General features: G+C 42.6%; 1 protein-coding gene across 1 annotated transcript in view; it reads right to left on the bottom strand.

Moving 5' to 3' along the window:
• WDR26 (WD repeat domain 26) overlaps positions 1-15,909 on the bottom strand; it is a 28,285-nt gene extending 12,376 nt beyond the window's left edge. The window contains exons 1-7 of the mRNA XM_066178182.1: positions 15,066-15,909; positions 13,471-13,570; positions 13,296-13,352; positions 6,660-6,796; positions 5,976-6,073; positions 5,066-5,222; positions 317-455 (exon numbers count right to left, since the gene is read on the bottom strand). Coding sequence (XP_066034279.1) covers positions 317-455; positions 5,066-5,222; positions 5,976-6,073; positions 6,660-6,796; positions 13,296-13,352; positions 13,471-13,570; positions 15,066-15,424 — 1,047 coding nt within the window. The 5' untranslated portion in view covers positions 15,425-15,909. The remainder of the gene's footprint in view (positions 1-316; positions 456-5,065; positions 5,223-5,975; positions 6,074-6,659; positions 6,797-13,295; positions 13,353-13,470; positions 13,571-15,065) is intronic.
• Positions 15,910-16,340: the final 431 nt, after the last annotated feature.

The following is a 16,340-nucleotide window of genomic DNA, read 5'->3' as shown; positions in this document are numbered from 1 at the left end:
GTATATGTTCAAGTTTATTCCCAGTCTTCAATTATTATAAAATATATGGACATACTTTCATAATCACTTCTACAAGTCAAAATAGGCTCAGACTCATCAATCAAGCTCTTTATTTATATACCAATAGATACGTGTAGGAAAGATGCATGAAATATCCCACAGCTACGAGATTTACAAGACTTCTCCAACCCAGGGAATGGGATGTAACAGGGCTACAGTCCATGTCAGCCTGTCCTACAAGAATCACATCATCCTAGCAGGAGAAAGCTGGGAGTAAAGGGAAAGACATACACATTTTCACAGTTTGCACACTTACTGGATCAACCTGCCATATAATAACAGTTGTGTCCTTAGATCCTGTTGCTAATTTAGTGCCATCGTTGGAGAATTTACAGAACCACACTTCATTACAGTGCTCCGTTAGGATTTGCTGGGTATAGCATGGGAACTGTTTCCTGGGAAAACAAAGGGATGCATTCACAGATTAGTAAGAGAGCAATAAAATCTTTTTAAGTCAAGCTATTAAAAAGAAAACCCAATCAAACAAAAAATTTATTTAAATGCAAGACCAGACAACTTTAAAAGCCCCTTTATTAACAGCTGCTTCAAGTAAGTACAGAATGAAGTGTCTTATCTGGCAACAAGCTCACACCATCAAGTCACTATAATTTACCATAATAACACAGAACTGTTCTTATTTCACTCACATATTTTGTTATGCTTTCAGTAACTTGGAATTAAACTGACCTCTTCAGGAGTGTAACAGTTTATTATTTTATAATTTTCGACTGTATAGAAAACACTAAATTATAGGTCTCTCTGAACCACCAGTGCAATGATTTTACTCATGAGATTTTTGTAGGTATCTAACTCAATTAGCTATATCCTATAAGAAATGATTCTTACATTAAAGTTCCTTTTCCTGAATGTGACCTTGCAATAAATTAGATGTTTCTTTGCCTTTGTTTCGTCATTTTTCACCCCCGCAGAGTACCACATATAATATCTAAGCGTAACTAGCAAGACACCCTTGGGCATTCAACTTGAACAGTTCTCCCTCCCAAAATCTAAACTATTTTGTAAGATGCTGTGTTTATCAAACAAAATATTACATGATAAATGACTGAAGAAGATTCAAACATTCCTCTAGAGCCAGTATTTCATACTCCAGTTACACACTAAAAAGCTAACAGTCAAATTATTAAGTTAGGTAAGAACTGGAGACAAATTTTATTTGATTTAAATCTGCCTACAAGCTCTCAAGTAAGAATTTCAGAGCTAAGATAAAATAAATGTAGGCTTTTACAGCTGATGTCTGCATTTCAAAGAAATACTGCAAGAAGTACAAGTTCACTGTTGAGATGCACTAAAAGATAGTCTCTAACCACAGACACTTTTTCAACTGCAGAGATCCTGAAGTGGTTTAGTCTTAGGCTGAGTTTTTATAGCACTCAATGCAACAGGGCAACACAACTCTGACAGGACACAGTGGTACTAAGGGAATGACAGTGCCCTGGAATGTACAGTTGTATTTATCACTGGAGATAAACTGGCTTAAAAAAAACCAATCAAAAAACATCACAACCCACCCACCAAAGAAAATAAAATAAAAATTACAGAAGTCAAACACCCTCCCCCCCCCCCCCATTAATTTAAGGGGAAAACTTAGTTCCTTCAGATTTGCGTTTACAAATACACAGTTTGGTGGCAGCCAGGCTGACAGACACCTAAAAAACCCCTGAAGCTAGAAAAAGTTCTGCTTCACATAGTGTCTGTACCCTCTCAGTCCATTTTCTTTTATTAGAAGAGACTTCCTAGTCTGTGCTTAAAGACTATCAAGCAGCACTGACCAACCATACAGCGTCATTTCCTGCCTTATGGTAGAGAAGGATAAATATATATATTTAGCTTCCTTGCGTATGTCTATACTTACTTGTTTATAGAGAAACACAAGTGAATTCTGCTCCTGCTTTCAGCTGACCAGGAACTGCCTGGCTGCCCCTGGAAGAACACTGAACCCAAGGTAAAGAGCCTCACCCATGAAAGAAGACTTCGTTTTCCTTCAAGTCTAGAGGAAAGCAGGCAAGCCCTTACACAGAGATGTGCACCTACAGGAGCAGTGTTTCATTATTATTTAGCCATATTGTTATAAATTAATGTTCTTGCTCAGAGCAGCAACTTGCCCTAGGAGGTGAGGCTGCATCCATAAGTCACACAAAGTACAAGGGGCATGCTTGTCCCAGGAAAATCTTTTCAGTACATTTAATTTCAAAATAATACTCCACGGAACAATAGCTCTTCCATCCATCTTAAAGCTTAAGAAAAAGCAGCCAAGGTTTTGTAGACATAAAAAGCAAGCAGGATAATGCTGGAGCATATAGTTTTTATAGTAAGATACCTTTAGGTTCCTAGAAGGGGTGACACAGTTATCAGAGCTGCTGCAGACACATCCTAATATTGAATTATGCTGCCCACAACCCAGTTAGATCAGAGCACTCCCACAAAAAGTCCTCTTCACTTAACTAGTGAAGCAGAACTCAGCAAGTTTGACTTCACAGATAGCAAAACCACATTAAATCACCTGGCTGTGGAAGGAAAGAGTGGCAGTCTTGAAACAAGAAACCTGAACCAGTTGTCTTAACAGTTTCTGGTTCTGCTGATTAGATAGTACTGAAGCTCAAAGGTTTTTCTTCATCTTTTTCAAGTGTTTCATTACAGATTGTTCTGTTCAGCACAAAACACCTGAACTATGTCATTCAATTATTGAGACAAAGCATCTAATAAAGTTTCCCTTTTGTTGTATTTACACAAGTTCAAAATTATAGAATAAAACATTAAATAGGTACCTTCTTATTCCCTGTACATACAAATATGGATTTATTCCTCAACAAAGAAAACCAAATGAACAAGAAAACCCCACCACACCAAACTAGGCCAAAGGCTCTCAAAACCAAAAATCACCATCCCCAAGAGCATCAATTCTCTACCATCAACATCTCTGGCATAATAAGATGAAACCCTCCACCCTCACTCCCAGTTGTGCCTCACTCACATCTCCCACTCTTATCAAGTGAGTTTTACAGTTAAACATTTTGCCTGTTAGCGCAATTCAAGCATGCTTAACCAAAGCCTTAAGTCTGAAAGGGACTAGTTCCAACTAAAAAGGGGAAACTTATCAGTGTTCCATCAATTAAGTAGCACAGGACTTGAATTGTCTAAGCTATCAGACTACTGTTACTTGCCACCTTCATCAAAATTTGGCTTCCACTGTCTAATTCACCTCACTGTGCCCAAGCATGGCAGCACATACAGCACACCACAAACTGGACTCAGGTAGCTAACAGGAGGCTACAACAGGAAGAGGACAGAATGGAAGCCATTCTTTACAGGTGTATTTTTGAGTATTTTTTTGTTAGGTTCTTGTGGTTGCTGGGTTTTTTTTAATTACAGTAGTCATGAGTATCTATGTACGTATATACACGGCAAACATGCAAGTTTGGCACGTACTGCTTTTAGTGGGAAAAAAGGAACCAACCAATCAAAAACCCAAACTATGGCCAAACTTTTATGTCAACAAATAGATTTAGGTGAGGGAAATTCAAACCCAGGTCTGTTGCATATAATATCTTTTCTATCTGGCTCTCTGTAGCCCGGCTTCAGTAAACCAAGCTCTTCACAGTGATCTTGAATGCTCCTTGGGATTTGATTAGTAATATCAAACCTGTTGCACAACATCCAATACTACTCATGGACTTGCTTAAAGGTTAAATCTCTTTTAGGTAGTCTGATTTTTAGAGCCACTTCTGAAGGAGGGAAATCACACCACCAGTATATGATCATTTCCAACAGCTCTTAAAATGGGCAGCATTCAAAGGTCTGCACACTCACACACAACTGCTGAAACAATGCAGTGCAGCAAAACTGTAAGCTAAAAGGCTACTTGAATACACAAAGTGCCAAAGACAGTAATTTTCAAACCTTAAGATGGCTACAGCAAAGTACTATGGAAGTCTGCATCTTTGAAAACTGACTCCAAGTAACCCAAGAATGCAGGTCAAAGCAGCTGAGTTCAGAAAATTTCTATAAGCAAGTTTATCAGTTCTTAATTAACTTCCTCAGTTGAGCTAACCTTAACTGAAAACAACTCCCCAGTACTAGCCTGTTACATGGACAAATATGTAAGGATATTCCATAGAGCCCTTATGTCCTAACTCTTCTTCCCTTAATCTACCATGCAGAGCACAGCAGTTTTCCATAAAAGCTACACTGAGTTTTTAGGTCCTTAGCCAAGTTTTGCTGGATGAGGAAAAACTGCTCAAGTCAGCCGTTTGTTAAAAACAAACATCTTCCTGTTTCATGTCTGTTAGAGTATTACATTTTGAAGGTTCAGAAGCAGCCTCCATTTTGTCACCAAAAAAAAGTTATCCAGACAGTCTGAAGAGCCAATACAAAGGTATAAGAGACACACAATTCCTACTACCCTACAAATCTGAGAAAATAGTTCTTTATATTATTCATGCCATATATTATGTAACTCAGAAAAATCTACTGTACTTTTCTCCTCTGTTTTAACCTTTGTGCCTAAAAGCATCTGTGTCCACTCCTAAAAGTTACAGCTGAAAGCTGAGTTCACAGAAGCATGCTTCAGCAGGCTTTTTGCATTCCAGTAACCTCAAAGACAGAGTCTGGATAAGCAACACACCACTGACTCTCCAGTGAAAAAAACCACAGCAATCCTGTGTTGAGGAATAAACAGACTGGCTGTCCAAAATGACAAGAAACAAGTGGCTATGGATTAGTATAGCAGTATCTTCTTTTTACACCGATCTGATTACAATTTTTAAGCTTCAGTCTGATCCCATTACTCCACATCCAGTTACCAAAATCTGCTCTACACACCTTCTTTACTCCCCACCTTCCATCACTCATTTAGCAAGAACTGCTTTTTCACAGTAAAATCCTATTAAACCAGCTCAGAACAGTCTTCACGTTTCTGCTAACAATCAGATTATTTTAAAAGGCCAAGAAAAGCTTGCCCACCTCAGAAGTCAGGAAGGTCTCTTACCTACTACAAACGTGATCTATTAGCAGCGAGACAGAATCTAGGTTGCTGTCTAGTTTGGTGTTGTGATATAGGCACCGGTCTCGTTGGAGTTCCACAGCCTGGCGCAGCAGGTTCTGTAAACGCCTCGGAGGAAGCATCACTGATGGGGGCAGGTAGGCTTCAGAGGAGTTAGGTAGAAAAAGCAAACAAATGAAGAAAAAAAGACTTACCAAAAGCAAGTTACAAGTAACAGCATACTTTGAGTGGTTTTGGAAGAGACCTTAGTAAATCATAGCACACAGCTTGTTGAATTTAAAGCTACATGCCTGGAATTAGAACCATGAATTTCTGGAAAGCAGAGCTGTATGCAAGGTATTTGTTGTTACAGAGTATGTTGCTCTGGCCAACAAGCACCATTTACACAAGCTAACTCAAAACTCAGTATTTAACAAAATCTATATTGCTCTATTAGGACTATGAAAAGAAAGAAATTCTGGTACAGAGTATTACAACAGCCACAAGAGAGAAGAGAAACCATAATTCAGAGCTAAGTATGAGACCACTATCAACCAGCACCAGTATCACTACTGGTGCTAGGCCACACTTAGTTTCCACCACTCACTGTGGCTGGCCTTTATAACACACACCCACCCACCCCAAACCAAAACCACACATTTAATCACCAAGTTATATCACTACTGCATGCAGCAGAGCTAAGAAGTAACAGGTTTTATTACAGACAGTTTATCAGAGACAGCAAAAGGTTAGGTACAGAAGACCAAAGGGTAAAGGCACCTAAAGGTATCCCCATGAACCAAGAAATACAAAAAAACCCCAACCAACCAGCACACACAGTCAATTCCCAGGGATGTGTAAGTTATACTGGATTTAACAGAGGTGAGAAGAAATTCTAAACACTAGAACATCTTACTCTGGAGTTTGTCCAAAAGTTTAGATCTGGAAGCTGTTCCTTTTCCTTCCCACTCTGCTTTTGCACGCAAGTCTTCTGCATGGCTACACATCAGGTACCTGTTTCAAAAGTGCACATACACCAACAGACCAAGTCTTTTTGGAATCATTCTTTTCACGTTTAAGCATGACACAGAGCATAACATTTTTAATGAACTGGGAACAGGTAACTTAAGCTTGAGACCAACAGGGAAAAAAAGGCAGGGAACTATTTCACACAAACACACATCTTCTGAACAAATGTCTGTAAACTGCCCATACAAAAAGAAAAAAAAAAAAACAAGCAATTTTAGGAAGGTAGAAATGTCTTATTTTTGTCTAAGAACAAACCAGATTATGCTCACTTAATTAAATTATAAGGTAACTGGCTAATAATTCCCAAGATCAGATGACCGTACATATGTATTAATTTGGGTTCTAGCAGTATTAATGTAAATCATCATCAGGTTGTTTTCGAGCATCTGAAACAAAATACTGTCTACTGAACAGCATTCTTTGATCAGCATTTATCACATCTCAGTACAGCTTATTGTTCACCAGGATAGTAGCTTTAATACAGCTTGAGTCTTCACAACATTAGCTACCAAAAGCTACAGAATTCCTTAAAAAACTTCTCTGCAAGAGCTCTCAAAGTCCAAACACTTACCCACTGAGAACATGAATGCGTTCTGTATTATATTTCAGAGGCGTCAGTTCACAGCGTAGAACCTGAAGTGCCTCCAGGACCTTGCCATCCTCCAGGTATTCCAGGTACTTCTGCTGCAGCAGCAAAAACTTCATCCTCTGACATGACAGAAAGCAGCAGTCAGGGGAAAAAGGTTGACTGAAGTTTCAGAAAACGTTTGAGCCTAAACAGAACAGTAGAAACCATTCTACTATGCCCTTCAGAAATACAGCTCTAAGTAATGTTTCATTACTCAATTTCTTTTGTTGGCTTTTCAACAACATTGCAGCTATCCATGAATTTCTTCCCGGCCTGAAGGGGCTCCAAGTATGTTCCTATCTCATTGCTCAGATCCCCCCTGCAACTGGTCCCATTTTCACCTGCTCTCTCTTCAATCACTATCCTTCAAACGCTGCATTGGACAGGCTTTCCAGTGAAAACATTCTATCAAGAAAAGGGCCCCAAATCAGCTATTCACATATTTAAGATTGCATGACAGCACAGAACACAACAGGACAACTCAAAAAGCTCTCACACTGCTTACATAGGTGTTGACACAGATTGTTTGCATAGCTGCATAATATATAACAGTAACAAACTGACACTGCCTGAGGTTTTGGGGTTTTTTTGTATTTCCATGTTAACTTGTTTTCCTTGGGTACTATTTTCTGGATTACAGAAAAAAATAGTTTCCTATATTTAGGAGTCACATCAACACTGAATTAAGTGCTGTAATTTCATAGAGTTCCTTTCACTTATACAGTTTTTGGTTGTATTCGTAAAAAAAAAAAAAATCACACCTGCTATTCTAACAACAAATATTTGTGGGTAAAAAAAAAAGTAAATTGGGCATTAAGTTACTATATAAAAAAAACCTGAAGGCCTAGAAATTTTAGTACTAATTTAGTAGAAACACACTGGCTGTTTCTGGATGAAACCAGTATCTTGTGTTTGTACACATTCTTTACTGCTACCAGTTATCAGACAAAAATGAAGGTTTAGCCCACAAAACTTACCAGGTTGAAGAGGAAAATAAGGAAAATGTAGATGCTTAGACAAACTGGTGAGACATAGAGTGGAGGTAAAAGTGTAGCAAACTACATTTGCTTTTCTAATGAATACACCAGCAGTTTCCTTTGCTTTCATCAGACCTCAGGCACCTCACTATTTTCATGCTCATATTTGGTCAATGTTTACTTAGTTTCAAACACACTGCCAGCCTCCTTAAGCAGAGGGATAATCAGGAAGTTTAAAATGTTCCTTTCCTATTAAAGCTCACATGAAAGTTTAGGGCTCAGTAGATGCTAAATCCAAAATTAAAACATAAAGCGCTCTCATTTCCAGAGACACTCAGCTCTTCAAAAGAATGAAGTTTCCACATATAGTGCTATTAACTTACCACACAGCTTTGTGAAGCATAAAACATGACACAGTAAAGATGATTTATGTTCAAACTCGTCTGCAGTGCTCTGCCGTCCAGTATCTGACAGGCAAACCTGTATTGCACTCCCAATCCAGCTCTTTAGTTTATTTAAATTTGGAATTATTAGACCATTACTGTACAGTTCTTCCAGGTGAGACAACTTTTTTCGATGTTCTGACGTGTGAAAAACCAAATGAAAGATATCCCAATTATTTACAAGCCCTGTGGTTGGCTCCATGCAGCAGGCCAGCAGACCCCACGCTGTTTGCTTATATACCAGCAGCAGGAGGGATGAGAACTTCCTCCACCAGCTGTGCACATGCTCTCCAGGATACATGGAGATGCCCAGGTAGCAGATACACATTATATTTCACTGCTCTTGGTCACCTCATGCTGATGATCACCACCAGATAAAAAATAGCCTGATATTTCCAGTTCGTAATAAAAACTGTAATCCCTCCCTGCCTTCCTCCTCCATTCACTGTGTATAATATTTATTCAATTTATACTGTATTTCCATTAAATGGGATAACCTACCTTTTCTTCCTCCTTACTTTCAGGACTTGGCACATTAATTTCATTTTATTAGAGGAAAAAGTAAAAAAGATCAGAAAACGCTATAACTGGGGTTTTATAACATCAGTCCCAGCAATTCCATGAAAGCATTACAGGAATACAACCACTCAGAATGCTGTGGCCAAAGAGGTGTAATTTCAGTCCTAGGCTACAAAGTATGTTTTAATAAAAAAAGAAGTCATCACTGCTATGTATGACTTAGGCATATCAAGAATATAAAGTTTTTCCTTCAGAAAAACTAAGTATTACACATTTCATGCAGCAATTAGAATAAGAGATAAGCAACTTGAAATAGTAACTTATCGATAGCAGAGGGCAGGGACTAAAGTCTCAATGGGGAAATTAAGTTGAATTGCTAAGCTATTTTGATAGCTACTCCCAAACTTGCCCTACAACATACTCAAACAATGTCATGAACTTTCTTAAGGCAAGAGTCACACTCCAGTAACATCACGCTGCAGGTCATTTTTTAACACTGGGGCACTCACTGCCTCCTACTTCCCATTTTTGTGCAATTAGAGACCTTGCTGACAAATAGATTTCTCTCAACTCCTCTGTGCCCTCCTAAAAGTATTTTCTTCCTAAAAGTAATTTATTCCAATACAACCTTCTACAAAATCCAAGACCATTTTGCGTACATCATTTCTTTTACAGCCCAAACAAACTCTTCTAGAAGGAAAGAGAACTGCTTATAATATTGACAACTGTAAAGCTCAGCTGATTAAGTAGCATAGTCTTCCTCCGTATTTTTAGATGCCTTACAAAGAAGGGAAATCAAAATGATCATAATCAAAACCGTACCGAAGTAACACAAGTGCCTGGGATTTGTTATCGTCTTAGTGCTTGCAAAGGAAATTCAACATCATTACATTCATTACTGCTGAACAATTTAAAATTCAGACACCACCACTGCTTAGCTTATAGCCAAGATTCCTCACCCTGAAGGACCCCGGAAAAGTCCAATCCAAATGTCAGCACTGCAGTCTGGCTGGTTTTGTTCAGTTATTACTACCTCATCCTGTCTTTCACCTCTACAGAAAAGATGAGGATAAAGTGCATTACTTTGTTGTTTCTACAAGGTATTATTTAAGTGTAAACTGAACTCTGATTACCCTGGGACAAAACTAAGAGTTAACAGATTTACAGGGATTTGCTTGTTTGTTTCAATGTATGCACTATTAGCATTTTTCTTTCTTCAAACAAAAGCCTTCGATTACTAACAAGAATGCTTAGTACTGTACTCCTTCCTTGTCCTAACTGTTAGTAGGAACGCCCCTTCCAGGATCCCAAATTCTAGGAAATCTGGCATGTATCATAACTCACCATCACTATGTAACCAAAGGTGAAAACCTCAGCAAACAAAACTGTGAAAGGAACAGGACAAACATACTGCCACAGGCAAGAAACTGGGCCATTCTGACCAGGAACTGTAACCAGCAGAGTATCTTCAGAAGTTTAATGAGCAAAATGCAAAATAACCTAAGTTTAGGTCTAGATTTTGGTGTTATTTTAAACCTGCGTATCTTAACAAGCTCCACAACAGTTTTATTAATGCACTAGAAGTCCAAAATAAGTAAACATTGCTGAAACAACTGCTCTTTGACATTAAATAGGTAACTAAAATACATGGTGAAATTATCAGCAGATGTTTCAAAACAAACTCAGCACAGTAACTATCAACTTACAGCCTGCAGAACTAGGACCTCAGTCTTCTTTATCCTGCAGTCCTTTACTTTGATAGTTTTGTAAAACACTGATGAAAGCACCTGAGAACAATCCAAAACTTAAACGCCCTGATTTGTAAAGGGCAGAAAACACTCTGCTCTACAGAATTCAGCAAGGAATTTAATGAGTCTTCAACCATACCAAGTCCTGCCACACAGGGAGTAATTAATTCCAGTAGGGAACTGCCCTTAATGCTGGTAGCAAGAGGGACACCATGCAGGCAGGTGGAGCACTTAACTCAAATGATAATATTTAACTCACTTTTTAGATTGTATTGTCTGCTGCAGGCTGTATACCTCTGGAATAAGTAAAGAGAACAATTTGAAGGTATTTTCTAGGTGGCTGTAGAGAAATACTCTCCAAGTTTCTTCCTAGGTGCAATCCAGTACCCAAGACAGATGCCATCACACACTTGAGTAGCCCCAAAGCAAAACCTCAGACTGGCTTGAAGTTGGTGTTTTCCAACTGTTACTCAAGGAAAAACATCATGCTTGATTCAATTACAAAATTTTCCTACAGGTTTTCTACGACAGCCGTATCTTATATGCTGGAAAAGTAAACGTGACTAATCACATACTGTACAGCACTCAGTTGTGTTGACACAAATAGAAACAGCAAACTGTCCTGTGTGCTGCCACGCCCTCCTCCCCCCCACATCAACACACTGCATCAAAGCTTTAAAAATTGACATCAGCCATTTCATATTTAGTATTTTCACCTGTAGAACTTAAAGCACTTTAAAGAAATCAAGAAATTAAACATGAGTAGGATTTTTAAAACACAGATACATCTCCCTTCACTGACCAGACATTTCAAAAGCAACTATGTATCCTGGTTATTTTGTCCAGGTCATATTAACTATAAGGAAAAAAACCCAACAAAACCACCCAAACCACAAACCAAAAACAATCCACAAAACACACACCCTACTTAGTTAAAAACCCTGTCATCTAAATTTTTAGGTACCCATTCTTCTTGTATGCACACATTTTTAAAACATCTAGTCACATAGTGTGAGTCACAACACAGGAAACGCAAAATCCAATTTTCTATTTTTAAGGAGTTACCTGCAGCAGCATCTTGTTTGGAGTTTTCCTGATCAAGACATTTATCACCTTCATTAGCCCTGACTTTACTGCAGTGGGGAATACCAACAGAGCATAAAGCATCCCTCCTTACCTGTAATGATCTCTCTCTACCTTCCCAGCTGCTGACAGCACTAATACCCACCCAGAACCTCAACCATGTACACAAAACCTGGACAGGGAGGGAGGGAGGAGACTCTGTGCACACAATGTAATACACACAGGCTCAACCTATCCTTGCAAACAATGCTGTCTTACATACGCAAGACATTCAAAACTGTTACCTGTTCTAAATTATATCAAGTTTATATAAAGGAGATCAACTTTAAAAAAAAAACCAAACAGTTAACATTGGTTCAGCTAAAGTTCAGTCTAAACCAAGCATTTTTTACTGCACTAAGCTTTACGGAATGAGTTAAGACATCAATATTAGAGAAGGGCTCTCGGAGCCCTTCAGAACAACCAAAGGAAAACATTATTTTTTCTCAGTTTGAGTTCTCCAAAAAGTACAATGTTGATAACTCAATTAAACCTCTTGACTCACTGACATGCAAAACACTTTAATACTACAGACAAACTTCATAACTTCGGAAGTCAGAAACATGAGAAAATTTGTTTCAAATGACCATTCATATTCCCATATAGCAGCTCCACACTTTCAGGCTGCACATACTATCAAAAATTGCATGCAATATTCTCAACTCCTTCAGGTCTTTGACAAAAGAGAAAGTGAACTAGTGGTCTAATTTAGAGGTGCTAAGCTTTGACCAAACCAATAGAACCAAATGTGAACTTCTGTCAAGTGCCCGCCGATGTTTTGTTAAACATCTGTTTTTCCCACTTCATTTCCGGTTCTCTCTTTCTCTCCCTCCCCCACTAGACAGGAAATTGTCTTGACAACAAATGAATCAGCTAGAAGTGGAACTAAGCAGCCATCAGCTGATTCCTCATTGTTTACAGTCACAGACACTTCAAAAAGCCTTGGTACCGTTTGCTTCCTAAGTGACCATAGCTGTTCTAACTTCATCTCATTAAAATAAACATTTAAACACAACAGAACAAGTTCTTTGAAGAGCCAAGTGATGATCTTCATCTTGACATCCAAAAATCAAAACAAGAAACACTTTACTCAAAGCAACTGAAATCATAACAACACATACTGTAGTTGTCAAGTCACAGGATCCACCAACCTTCTATTTCTAGGTTTATCTTTTTTTTAAAAAAAAAAAGCCACCCAAAGAGAAAAACCTCTAAATAAAATCCCAAACAGCAATACAAATGCATTTGCTCTTTAAAAGCCATCTGGAAAAGCAACAGTATTGTTCATGGTCTATGGCAGCCTCTATATTCCTGTAATGTGCCATTACAATGCCAACTCCACATTAGTATTAGTGCATTTTATTTCTAAACTTCTTTTCCCTCAAGAAAACCTTACTCCTATAAACACAGAGATTGTGATAAGCATTTCAAGGTTGAAATTAGTATTCAACATTGGCAGTTTCTACAGAAACTGACCTATTTTAGGACTGTGACAGGATTTATATTTTATCAGTTAGGTATGTTTAATAGAGTTTTAACATTCAGTACACCAAATCTTAGTCTCAATTCTTTTGGGCTGCCTATCTCACATTCTACAACAGAATACAAAAAGTTCAGATTAGTATGACATTTGAGATAGCATGCAAGCAGCTTAAAGTAAACAAAAAAGAGAAAACAAGAACTATGGACACCCAACTCCATAGTGAAAGATTACACCACTACAATTAGTCCAACTACACAGCTCTGAAAGAGTTCAAGTGTGCCTCTTACCACAATTGCATGCGGAGAATGCACTAAGGCCTTAAGTTCATTCAGGTCGTTCTCAGCCTGCAGAAATCGGCATAAGAAAAAAAAAGAAATATATAAGGAGGTTGAATTTTGAATTCTCTCATAGATACTATAAATTTCAACAGTGGTTAATACAGTCCTATAAGCCCTACGTTACCTTATCCCATTCTCCTTCCATGACATGATTGCGGAATTTGGTAGCTGAAGGATGTTCTAAACGACATCCTGACTCTTGCATGAGGAGATCAACAGTCTGGCTGCAGGAGAGATACAGTGTAAAAAAACCTGACCAGTTTCACCCTCACAAATACACCGCCTGCTATGATAACAGTTTACCATACTTTAATAAAACCAGAATACGATGACCAGATTCAGATGCTTGTTCAAGAAGATGAGCTCAGCTGCCTGGGACATGTAAAAAGCTACCTCTACCTAAAGCAAGTTGGCAAGGAGCTTGAAAGCTTTGCTGAAGTCCATAAAGTATGTGACTTACCAGCCACCACAAACAGCCAGCTCTGCACAGAAGATAAACTTCATGAAGGAAGATATAGTCTAGAAAGCTGTTAGCTACTGGCTGCCATCCCCTGCCCCCTCCCCCCTAAAAGAACAAGGAGAGCTACAACATCTGGCTCGGGCTTAATTTTTTTCTTCTTCATCACTTCTTAAAAGACTGGCTCCTTAAAAAAAAATAAACAAACTCGGGAACCTGTAGCCCTCCCCCTTTTATACTAAAAATAGCTTATTTACTGTGGTGTCGTCTATGAATAGTCACGAGTTGTCTGCTGCTGTAAACTTGCCTCTTGTGTCAGAGGCAATTTATTTTATGGAATATATCCTTTATATCTGACCCATTCTGCACTGTTTGGAAGACTTCTTTTGTGGCTACAGAAGCGCTCTGCAGGACTTCTCTATCCTCCTTCCAAAATGATGACATACTGGCTAGCTTTAGCTTTACTCACAAAATGTTATGATTAAATACTTAAAGACTTCCCCTATTCCACTGGGAAATTATTTTCTCTATTCTGATTTTAAGAAAGGGCCAACATTCTCATTTCTTGTTTACAAGTAAGATTATTAGGAAAAACACGTGTCCAGCACGAATCTAGAGAGGCCTCCACCATTTAGAGGGCCAAAGGTTTCCAGAGCGAAACCGAACAGGCTGCTCGAGCAGCAGTTTACTTTGTGTCGCTTCCTCCGAGCTGACAAGCCAAATCTTGGAGCTCATCTGCGAAAAGCCGCCCCCCCACGCCCAGCCGCGGGCTCCATTATGTTTACCAGATAACTTCTCCCCCACTAACACATTTGTATTGATCTACTCTTATCGGTGTGCAACTCGACTTCCATATTGCCATCCCTGCCAGGGAAAGCTTCTGTCCTGTCCCTTCGCTAGACACCGGCACAGCCTTGGAAAACACAGCTCCGGCTCCATTTTTCCGGGAGCGGGCCTGCCCCACCGCTCTGCCTCGCAGCCGGGCACTGCTCTCCCCTCGCCGGAGACCTGCGAGGGGGCAGTTCTGGCCACCAACCCACTCCGCCGGGGGTCCCTTCCTCTCCCCTCCTCCCCGCCTCGGGCTGCCCATCCTCGGCGGGGACCCCGCGCCGGACCCTCCCCGCGGACGGAGCGGAGGGCGGCGGGACGTGTGTGCGGGGCTGCCCCGGGGGGACCCTCCGGTCAGGGCGCCGCAGGAAACGAAGGCAGGAGCCTGCCCCCCGCCCCGGCCGCGCTGCCCCTCGCCCACCGCGGCCACTTACTTGAGCCCCAGCCCGTGGAGGTGCTGCCCGATCAGCCGGATCACGTCCTCGTCGGACTGCGAGAGCCGCTTCTTCTTCTTCAGGGCGCTGCCGCCGCCGCCGCCCCCCAGCTCGGCGGCGGCCGGGCCGGGCCCCCCGGCGGCGGGCACCCCGTTATTGACGCCGAGCCCGCCGGGGCTGCCGCCGCCGGGGCCGCCGCTGTTGGCCGAGGGCAGCAGCCCGTTGGCGTGGGCCAGCTGCTCACCGGCGGCCGTGCCCGCCGAGGCCTCGCCGTTCTGGGCGCCCAGGCAACCCAGCTCCGGGCCCTGCGGCGGCGGCTGCTGCTGCTGCTGGCCCCCTCCCGCCCCGTTGGCCTGCATGGCGCTGCTGGCGATGCCGCCGCTGCTGCTGCTGCCTCTGAGCGGGGCGGCGGCGGGGGCGAGCCCGGCGGGCACCGAGGGGGACTGGGACGAGGTGAGGCCTGCTCTGCCCGCGGAAGCCCCGGGCTCTCCTGCTCCCTCCACCGCCGCCGCCGGGGAGGCCCGGGCTTTCTTCCGCGGGGGCGGGGAGGCTCCGCCGGTGTCCGAGTCGGAGGAGGAGGAAGCGGAGGCCAGAGTTTCCTCGCCGAGAGCGGCCGTGGTGGGAAGCCGGGGGGGCGAGGAGGGGGAGGCGGCGGGGGCGAGGGGAGGCGGAGCGGGGCCCTGCGCCCGCCGGGGGTCCCGGAGGCAGCGCCGCCGCCCGCTCGGGGCTCCCTCTGGCGATGGCGGCCGCCGCTGCCCTGAGCCCCCGCCCGGCAGCCCCAGGCGCCCGGCCCGCTCCGCTCGCTGCCCGCCGGGTTTGTCTCCTCTCAGCCCAGCTGCACCTAATGGAGTCCGGGCCGGGACGTCACAGGAAATTCCTGCACTGCCCCCTACACACACTTCCGCCGCCCGGGGCCGCGGTGGGCACGGCCCCACGGCTGCCGGGGGGCGGCGGCGGGGCGGCCTGCGGGGGGCACGGGGAGGCCCCAACGGCACCGCCCGGGCCGCCGCCCGCCCGCGCGGGGTCCCGCGGCTCCTGCGGGGGCCGTGGGCGTCGTGCCCGAGGGGCTCCCGGGGGTCCCGGGCGTGTGCCCGGGGTGTGCCCGCGCCTGGCAGCTCCGCCGGGCAGAGGGGCGGGGGTGGCCGTGCTCGAGGAGCGGTGAGCGCCCGCTGCCCCGACGTGTCCCGGTGGGACCGGCCGTCCCTGTGACACCCTAGAGGTGACCGGGTAATTTCCGTCCTCAGGTAGTTTCCTGATGCAATTTGGACAGGGGGA

The sequence above is a fragment of the Chamaea fasciata genome, unplaced genomic scaffold (genome assembly GCF_029207755.1).
Source record: "Chamaea fasciata isolate MVZ Bird 193981 ecotype frontalis unplaced genomic scaffold, bChaFas1.0.hap1 SCAF_3, whole genome shotgun sequence".
In the NCBI taxonomy this organism is placed as follows: Eukaryota; Metazoa; Chordata; class Aves; order Passeriformes; family Sylviidae; genus Chamaea; species Chamaea fasciata.
Note: the sequence above shows the minus strand (reverse complement) of the source record. Positions and strands in the feature narration are given on the sequence as shown.